Genomic DNA, 10,831 nt, shown 5'->3' with positions numbered 1-10,831 from the left:
GTGTAGCAACTTAAGCTTCTTTTCTTCTTGGCAGGTCACTTTGAGAAATGTCCTAGTTCAATTAAAATATTTTTTCCATTTCCTAGGAGTAGATTCAGATATGCTCTGTCTGTTCTCTATCTTGTCTTCACTGTCAGGATTTAAAACAAACCTGAGTGAGATATAAGAAGGATAGTCCAGCTACTTCAGACTCCGAACAGGTTCAGTTTAAGGGTGTTCATCATGCTTATGTCCAGGTTGAATATTTGGGAGATATAGATGTACATTTTTTTAAGGGTCTGTTTACAATTCTGTAGAATTTAAACCGGGATAAACTGCATTTTGTGTTCTTGAAACACCCATTCCTTCATCTCTGCTTTAAAAACACTACAGCAGTGAAACCGTCTAAACTAGACAGGCATACAGAAGAGAACAAGATGTGGTAGTTTTTTTCAGATTAGAATGGTCATACCGTGAAATGAAAGATCAGAGAAAACATCATAATCTAGGCTATTGTTATATATTGCATATGACATGTAAATTACTAAAAATATCGTGTATTTTAAAAAAAGTATTTTAGAATACTAGCATACAACTCAAATATTCATGTAATATTCTCAGAAACACACTAATTAGTTACTTGGTTCTGCTTCAAATGCTCTGTATTCAGCATTACTTTGTGCACCAGCATTGATTTTAATGCAGAAGTGTTCCTGAAAAAAAAATAATCTCCAATCTTGGGTGCTTTGGTGAAAAATGTTACAATGCTTTAGGTATAAAATGAGCTTTGTGACTGAAGCATGGGTGTAATGAAAGGTGCTAGATTCATATTACAGTGATCCTATAAGATCTTTCTCCTCCTTTCACCTTGCAACAGGCCTGACAATAAAGCTCTTGCAAATTTTAGGCATATTTGTGTGTACTTGTGTTACTTTTAAAAGCAGAAAATATTTAGATTCAGATAATACTGCTGGGAAACTATTTCAGACTAGGACACATACATTTATTAATAAAAAATTAATAAATAATGCCCACAGGTTATATTAATTATAGACCAGCATCTGACTGGCAAATGACCTTTCTAAAAAAAACTGTTCAACACAAAGCACATGAGTTTGCTTCACTGACTCCTTGGGTTTCTCTTTTACATCAATTTTATTATAAAATACAAAAATAATTTCTCATATTTTACTGGCCATGCAAAATACCAGGTACTGGGAAAGGTCAGCATATTAAGGCGACAATATGCAAACAGTATTTGACTTACTGTGTATGTGTATATTGCTCTCTTTCTCAGTCTAGTTAATCAGGTGATTTTAATATAGTTTGTGACACAAATAATAAATTAATTTTCTACTGGTCTAACAACGATTTTATCCTCTGACAAGGTTGGGCTAGATGCCTCATTATGAAATAGCTGAATGAAGTCTGCTAAAATGAATCAAATATCAAACGTAGCCAAAACAGCTCACAGTGAAGGACCCTCTGCTCTCCTCAACCAGAAATACAAAATTTTTAATGGTTGTTCCTCAGGATTCAGGGATGGCATCCGGTAATTCCTACAGCTCTCAGAAGAGAGAACATGCATTCCTCCCCATTCTCAAGTTCCCATTACTTTCAATTTTTCCCATTGTTTTTAATTTATTTATACTAGTCTATATGCTACTATCTTAACAAATAAAAGATTGTAGCCTTTTGGAAAACAGAAAACTCAGTGTAGTTTTTTTCTTTTTTAATCTTTTCTTCCTCCCACCCCACCATAGAACAAAGGTTTATTTTGCTCACATGCAACCCACATGGGCTGGTTTAAGATTTTCCTATACCATGGAGTTATGGCTGGGAAGTGGTCCTTCTGCTAGGGAATCTAAGGACTCTGTTCATTGGAATGAATTAAGGGTTTAAAAAGCAGTTGGGCAGTATAAACTGAACAGAGCTGTAGTGCCTCCCCAACTTCTGAGCATATCTGTGTGTAGTTACTACTCTAGTTTACAGTCTCCATTAATAAAAATAGCCTTTTAACAATTTTTTATTATTTTTTAATGAAATATTCTGACATCTGCCTGTTTTGTATTGTGCCTGTCAAAATGAGCTTTGTGTATTACTTTTTTTACCTCTCAGCTCATTAAATTAGTTGATCCATTTTGGAATCAGAAAATGTTCAGGCAGGGGAAAATTTTGATCAAGTCAACCTTGCATGGAAACAACTGCCTGTTTGCCATCTGCAGTGGGCATTGATCCCTAGCTTGTTTGTGCCTTACATTTGTTATGCATGAGTAAGCACATTAGCCTTTTCATTTCATTCATTAGACAGTTAGTCCTTGATTAGTGTTTCCTAGTTTCTGTCAAATATGCTGCTACTCCTCTATTCATTTTGTCTTGGGTCTCTCTTTTGCTTCAGTGTGTAGAAAATTAAAGGTTAACTACAACAGTAGTCCTTTTATTTCTTTTTCATATAGAACTTGCTAACAAATATACTTTTCTAATGTTGGCACATCTAATGTGGGATAAAGTATGAATGATGGGTCTTTCTAAAGTTAACAGAGTTATTACTTTAGTTCAGCTGGCAGGCTTTCTTTAGAAGTGTGATGTCTCAGGGTTTACTGTCAGCTTTATTTCATCTGTCTCTGAGAACTGTGGGATCTCCTGGATACTTGTGGATATTTGCCTTATAAAATTACACATAAAAATAAATTTAAAGTAATGATGAGTGCAGTTTGGGAATATAGAGCTGAAAGTTTCAGGTGACAGTTTGGATGACAGGACAGAACAATAAGGCATTTCATGACCAACACCAGCCCATTCACTAGGGATTTTTGCTGTGTTTTCCTCAAGGAACAGCCAAACGTTAATTGACAATTCTATTCTTAAAGACAATAGAAAAAGAAATAAGTAATGGTAATGTGCATAAAGCAACTATGTTCATCTTTAGAAACTTTGTAACAGAGTCATGAATACAAGTATTTTGATGGAGTCAATACATTTAGTGATAACACTTACAGATTTCATTTGATCAGGGATCATAAGTTTTGCCTAAAAATACTATGCTATGCGATATCCTTATGTAGGGTGAGTGTGTATAAAGTATTACGACTTATTTACTGCTTTTTTATTCATAATCTTAATTTATTTAAATGTCAATTTATCTGAACAATTTTATCTTTGCTGTGATATTAAAGTTCATATATTTTTTTTAATACCCTTGAGTTAATAAACCAAACCTTGAAGATTGGACCAGTCCGTTTTCCAGAGCGCGCCTTGCTTAGGACTCTAGTAAATAAAAAAACGATGTTAGACAAACAGTGTTGCAGCCGTGTTTGTTAGTGGGTACCTATATAGCTGCACTAAATGCTTGCTTGCTTATTTAAGATTTATATTACCATTGATTTTTTAAAAATAATGATTTTGAACAAAATATTTTAGTCATGTTTAGAATCAGCAATAATATAAAATTTCAATAAAGTATTAAATTTGGGTTCCCCCCCCCCCCCAATTGTTAATTATCATTGTTTGAAAATCCCTGAAAATGTTGCTAGATACAGACTGCATATTGAATGTAATACTTCTCTCAGATTCTTTGGGTTTATATTTCCATAATCTTTTAAGCTGGTAAATGACATTTTTTGATATAAAAAATTAGTTGATTACAGTAATAGTTTCATTTGTTGCTTTTGTCAAACTCTATTTACATGGAAACTCAAATTAATTTAAATTTCTTACTAGCTGAACTAACTCTTGTATTTATATTCTTATATATGCAGTATTTTAAAGCATAATTATAAAAACACAATCCAAATGAATTTTTCCGTGTTTCATATCTCCTGCAAGATGGAAGAGTTGGTAGATTGCATACTCTCACACCTCATTTAATACATACATTAAAGGATGGAAAAAACTTTTTACATTCTTAATTCCCAGTTTGTAAATTTTTAATGATTAGTATGTGAAATAAATATTACATGATCTGGAATGAGGAATACATTATTTTCATACCTGCAAAGGAGGTATAAATATGCTGTGAAAAGTGATTCTAGCACATTGGTTCCAAATATTTTCAGCAACATGCACCACCACAATGGTTTGATTTGTTTTAAAATGTTATACACATGTATTTCATACAGCTATTTCATTTCACATACACATTATTTAAATGTATAAACATAATTTACTACAATATTAAATGTTTTTATAAAATATATTTAATTAACAAGTGTCTTTAAAATGTAAATCCATTTTGTCTCCCATGTCATTTCACACCCTGACATATAGCAAATGGGGCTTCTCATGGCATTTACTCCCATTTTCTACCAAATGTTACAGAAAGCTATTGAATTGCTGTATGCAAGTATCAAGCTGTATGCCTATCATGTAAATGTGGAATCTATCAGTCACTTTTACTAAAGTGACTGAACTAAAGATTTCATAGACTTTATTTAGCATTCCTACAAGAACTGCATGAGCTGTCTTACTGCAAACCTTCACCATATCTGGATGATACTTGCTGTATAGAAGTTGAAGACACTTTCAGCGAACATAACTGCAATGTCTGGTTTGTAGAAAAGAATAATAAGCAAATGTAATAAGTGATTAAGTTCAGATATATCCCATTCTTGGGTCAGTGTATCTGTAAACTTTCTAAGTGGTAAGAGTATTGCTCTAGTTAAAAATGACAGTTCACAAAGCACCTTACAAACAATATGCCTTGTTTACAGGTTTGGTTCTCTGTTTTGCAGTTTTCCTGTCATAATAGATTGTGGTTTTCTTTTTCCTGTTAGGATGCTTCAATTGCTCACAGATTCCATATCATGAGAGAAAAACATCCAGAGAAGTTCAACAGTAGGTAAGAATCTAAAAATATTTTCATAATAAAAGGTTCTTTCCGTGTTGTTAAGGTATGTTCCATAAGGGGTTAAATTTTGCACATCCTTTAAAATATTGATTCTTATAAAAGAGAGGAAATTGATGCTTTTTATATTACGTATATACTCCCAGACTGCTTGTAGCGTAACTATTTTATATCTGGTATTTCAACTGAAATGAATAGCATTATAAATAAACTGTTCTCACATGTGAAATGTTTGACTTGTAAAACTACCATGAAGATGATGCATTGTGGTATCTGAGGATCCCTGAATTGACACTTTGCCATTAGGCACTGAAGAATGCTTATTAGACAGCTGCAGATGGTGATCCTTATGTTTCATTCCCACATGCACACTGGTACATTGACAGGGGGCTTTTCCATATATACTCTTAGTAAGGGCAAGTGAATGCCATTTTACACATAAATGCTTTTATCATTAAACAACTTTGGATATGTAAAAAAGTCAGGAATGAGACTTTGCATCTGTTCCTTGTGTTGGTTTTTGAAATGTTATCTCAGAGCTTTTCTGGAGATTAAAAATGTATTACAACATGTGCTGTAAATTCACCTTCTTTCAATATCTGGTTTGTTGAGTAGATAATATTCATAACGCAGTGCTTATGTTTGTCTCTTCTTATTTAGGTAACTTAGAACATAAGTTGTGATGGGTAAAAGCAACATTTCAGAAACTTTAATGAGCATTGAAAAGTATGTGGGGAGAGGAAAGTAAGATATGAAGTTATTTGGAATAAACAGAGAATATTGAGAAACAATTATTAACATAATTAACATAAATGTTTTCTGATTGTCAGTCTACCCACAGACTTCTTTTTTTTTTTTTTTTTACTTTTCCATGGGGGTGATCTAGAAACTCTTGTGTAGATGCAAATCTTCATAGACTTTAGGATGACAAAATACGCTGTTTGTGCTGTCGTCTTAGAGCTGTACAGAATGATGTTTAAATATTTTCTAACTTCTTACTGTTTTCATGTTGAAAGTATGAATTTTACGTTTAACAGTCAGATGGGGACTTTTTTCTTAAATACTCAATCTGTTTAACATCTATGCAATGACATACTATAAACCTGAGTGTATGTCTCTTTTAAAGTTCCACAGTAGACATTGATTTTCTATGACCTCCTCCTCCTACCTCTGGTGCTTCTTATTCTGAAAAAATTATGCTATGAAAAGATCTGAACTCAAGCCTGATCTGCACATCCCAATGTATTATACTCATTCAGCAGGACTAGAGATATTGGACATTTAGCAAATGCAGATATTCTAGGCCCTGAAGATGAAGCTAGTTTATCAGTGGTCTTTCGGCATATTTTCAGCAGTTGGCAATTATAATTTATAAAAAGCTCAGCTAATAACATGAGTTTCAGATCAGATTTCATGTCACAATAAATCATATGTCATTAATAACATCTGCTAGCAGACTCACCTTGAAATTCATCTATATTTTAAGGAACCTGATGTTTCTAACATTATCTTAAGGAAATTAATTACAAAAATATATAGTTCCAGTCCCTATGTGCTTTGGTACTGTGATATTGAAAGAACCTGAAAAAAGCAATGATTCTCTGGGACTTGAAAGACTATTCAGAAAGATTATGGATTTCTAAAAAAGAACATAAAGACTTGACCAAAATAGTGTAATAGAGGCTGATGTTTTAAAATGTTTCTTCTTTTGTGTGGTGAGAAAAAACATCAGATTTCTATTTTTGTTAAATGGGATTTTCCAGATGATGTTAGTTTACAAATAGTTTGTTCTACTAACAGTTGTTTGCATGTGGCAACACTCTGTAATATGTTGCAGCAACATTTTCATGCAGTGTGTGAAAATAAAAACCTTTTTCAGATGTCTGCTAAACCACAAGACTTAATTCACCAGACTCTGGAGTTTTCTGTGCAATCTAAATGATTTAGGATCAGCAAGTCCAACTCAAGTCAGATTCATAGTGGGCTCCATAGCTGATGGCACTTACTCATTTGAAAATCCTACATTGTCACATGCAAATATCTGTCGTGATTTAAAAAGCTAATTCTTTCACTGGTTTATGTTAATTTTCTCTTGCCTGGTTTTCCTACGTTTGGAGCTCCCACAGCTATCATTCAGTTCTGTAAAGCCAGTCCTCACACTGAGGTTCTACTTTGAAAATGAACATGTAGAAAGTTTCCTCACTAAAGAGAAACTTTAAGTTTATACTGTGTGCAGAGGTCTTTTGAAATCCAAGGGTGTTGTATCTGCTTCAGTGAGTTAGGTTAAGTTGGGCGTTGGAGAAACTTTTGCATTATATCCTGGTAATGATCATGAAATTCATAAGGGCATTTCTTGACACTCATCCCAAGTTCCACATGTATATAGAGCATACTAATAGGGAAGCTACTGATGTGTACTCCTGTGTGAAAACGGAATCTTTCTGTAGTTGTTTACCTTCTCAAAATGAAGATTAGAGCAAATCACAAGTCTTAGAAAGATGCTTTAATGACTACTAGCCAATATTGTGGAGTGCTTTGGAAGTAGGTAACTAATTATTACAAACTCTGACACATTTTGAAACTGAGTAGTGTTTATAGATTTTGGACACAAAGACTTTAGTATTACTGACTTACTCAGAAAGAAAGAAATCAAAGTGCGGACTTCTAAACTGCCTAGAGATGCTTAGACATTTAGGTCTTTGGAGTATCTAAGTTTAAATATGTGTAAATACTCATGAATTAAAAATCTACCTTATCTGTTGTTTCTTAAATCTTCAAATGACTTAGCAGCTACCTTATGACATTTCTTTTCAATGAAGCACCTGTTTGTTTCACTTTCTTATTAAATTGTAGTCAAGTCCCTTTATCAAAAGGGTCTTCTCTGTTCAGAAGCTTAAATTTCACTGAAAAACACTTAATATATTTCTTAATCACTTCAAAATGTTATACTTGTAAGCTTCAGTATGGAATGGCTCCATATTGTTTCCCAAATAAGGCTCAGCATAAATGTCTAACAGTGATGTTAAAATATTCATTACTTGTTCCTAAAAATGGATCTGCAAGAGAAGAATTTTTCTTCTGGTGATGATCAAATAGAAAAGAATGGAAGTGAGAACACAGTAGCATCCTCACCTCTGTCAAAAGAATGAATCCTAGTATGCCATTTTAAGTAATCGTATCTTATGATCATTAGCTGATGTTATCAAAAACCAGTACTGACATTGCATTAAGATTTAAATGTGATCATAAAACCCAGAATCTCAGCTGTCACATTACCCACTGCACAGGTCTGAAGTGCTGAGAACCCCGTGCTTGAGAAAGCCAAGTTCACTTCCCAGCATCTCCGGTTTAAAAGTAGGGTCAGATTTTCTGCTTTCAGTGTAGAAGGGCTGAGTTAACCCCAGGAGGGAGAAAACTTGCAAAAAACAGCATTTCAAGTAACAGTATCATTAAACTAGGACATACTGTTGAAATAACGATTCAGTTAGGCCAAAATGCCCTGCAGGGAGATCTGTGTAAACATCATAGACTCGATGCTGGGAATAACAGATGTATGAGTTATGTGACTGGAATATATACAGGGAAACAAAGAATACATTCAACAAAAAATAATTCGCATCGATATTAACTATTCTAAAATAATATTCAGTTAACTTAGGCATGCTAATTTGACTCTCTGGCACCCTGTAGCATAAAAGATATTTCTTTGTCTCAGTAAACTAAAGTAGGATTAAGTATATCATCCTTGAGATTTTCCAATATCAATCTATTTTCATCTTTTATGAGGAAGAAATCCTAAAGCAGAAAAAGTTCTTATTCCTAATAACTCAATTTGTATCATGTTCCTGACCATGTACTGTTGAGATTCCCTCTCAGCTTGCTTAATTATGCTTTTATTTTGTGCCAATATCTATGTACTTAATCTCTAAGGGAAATTTTAAGTAATATAAAGAACCAATTTACTTTGTGCAAGTGATCTCAATGAGAATAAGTGTTCTTTGAATGAATATGAATGAAGGAAGTTATGCTTTTGTTTTGACCTACATGTTATGTGACACTGGTTTAATCTGGAAAGGCCACAGAAAGAAAAGATGGGAGAAATGGCAGGTAAATGGATCTTTAACAAGATCTTCCATGTGCTCCGACATAAGTACTGCATTGTACAATGTAGTTATCATAGTATCATATCTTGACTGATCTTAAAAACAAAAAAATACCACACAAAAAACCCCAAATAACACCCAAACCTCTCATGCAAACACTGTTATTGTATCCAAAAGCTTTATTGTAAAAGACCTCTAATCCAGCCTGGCAGCAAAGAAACCAGGACAGAGTTATTCCACTGAATATTGGAGATTCCCTGAATTACTTGCTGTTGAAAGGAAGTAGTATTGAAAGTAAGTAGTGTTTCTAGTTTGCTGACTGAAATTGAAAAAGATCAGTATAAACTCTTTCCTTTTTTTTTTGTGTAAGGCAACCCCAGTTGCAAAATCATTTGTCATGGGGTGAATAAAATATTCCTTCTCAGATGTGCTTAGCCTTTGTTTTAATGTTGGCTTATTTTATCTTTGTATTGAAAAGTCAGAATGTTTCATTTTGAATAGAACAAAACTATTTTGATATTTTCACTATTCTTCCAGTTTTTCAGTCTGATGGAGTCTTTTGGGCTGAATCACAACTGCATTATTTGCAGTGAATATACTAATCATCAACGCAAAATTCCTAATGAATTGCAGACATTTCAGTCACTTTGCTCCAACCTCTCCTCCCTTCCTTGGTTGTGACTGAGCTGAGAATGCTTAAAAAGGCGGCACTGGCCCCACAGAGAGACCAGATTGCAGACATCTGTTACCTGTCCCATTGAACCCACAGGTTTCTTTTTATAAAAGGATAAGACTCCAGGGAACAATACCTCTGAACTCGAGCAGTGTTACTGCAACTGCAGTCATCAGATGAAGCAATGTGAGTTGAACAAATTTATGGTAAAGCATGAAATATTTTCACATGAGCAAGAGATGGCTTTTAGAACAACCTTCTCTGCCTAGCTCTTAGTTATAATATCCATAGACGGAAAGAAAGAAAAAAAAATCAGCATGTTCTTTTGTCAGACTTCAAACATGTAGTAGCTCATCTTTAGAAAACATGCCTGAAGTGTATAATGTGTGCTTGATTTTACTGAGCTGGGACAAAAGAAGGTAGTTGGAGTATATTGCTGATTCAGCCTACCTATGTCTGCTGTCTACAGAGCAAAATGACTGCGATCTGCATCTGCAGTATGTGAACCTCTCTCTGATACAAGATTTCATGTTTTTATCATTTCTCTTGAAAGTGCTAATGGGCTAAGGCTTGAGAGACTTCTTGCTCCCTGTAACATTACTCTGTAGTGGTTGGCTGGGAGGCAGGTGTGATTGGGGAACCTTGGATTCAGACTCATGAGCACTAGAGGCAGTGTGCTGTATAAAATATATTTTAAGTAGGCATCCTTAAGTCTTGAGCATCCCCTGTGATTTCAAAGCACATTTCTGAAAGCAGCGTGCTGTATCAGACCCTAAGCAGAGCAAAGAATTTATGTTTGTATTCTTAGGGTCCTCAGCTGTCAAATTTACCGCTGCAGGTCTAAAATGGGGTCAGGTTTTCTGCTGTTGTAATGGTAAGGGCTATCTGTTTATTGGGCATTGGAGGGGATTGTTGTGAACACCTGCCCTTCTCTACTTTTAAGAGCAAATAACTGAAGTATGTACTATTAATATTGACAAGATATGGGAATGTGGGTTTTTTTCCTTTAAGGGAAGTTATCTGTTTTAAACATATGTAATGACACCCAGTTGTTAAAGAAACAGTTGCTTTAGAAATTGTCAAGTAAGATATAGAGCTGTGTTAAAGGGTGAAAATCATTGCACTGTCTAGGAGAAAGTACTGTTTAACATGGCACACATATAGAGGGATCAGTCCATCGTGCATTGTACAAGTAACAAACTGTTGATTCACAACTGGTCTATCCATATGCTA

At 34.2% G+C, this 10,831-nt stretch overlaps 1 protein-coding gene across 6 annotated transcripts in view; it reads left to right on the top strand.

Annotated features, from left to right (window-relative positions):
- Positions 1-10,831, top strand: part of DGKB (diacylglycerol kinase beta) — a 389,225-nt gene that overhangs the window by 215,362 nt on the left and 163,032 nt on the right. For all 6 annotated transcript variants that reach the window (XM_080383930.1, XM_080383931.1, XM_080383932.1 and 3 more), the window contains one exon: positions 4,752-4,816. In XM_080383930.1, coding sequence (XP_080240056.1) covers positions 4,752-4,816 — 65 coding nt within the window. The remainder of the gene's footprint in view (positions 1-4,751; positions 4,817-10,831) is intronic.

The sequence above is a fragment of the Falco punctatus genome (genome assembly GCF_963210335.1).
Source record: "Falco punctatus genome assembly, chromosome: 4".
Classification (NCBI taxonomy): Eukaryota; Metazoa; Chordata; class Aves; order Falconiformes; family Falconidae; genus Falco; species Falco punctatus.
This window is presented reverse-complemented; position numbering and strand designations above follow the sequence as displayed.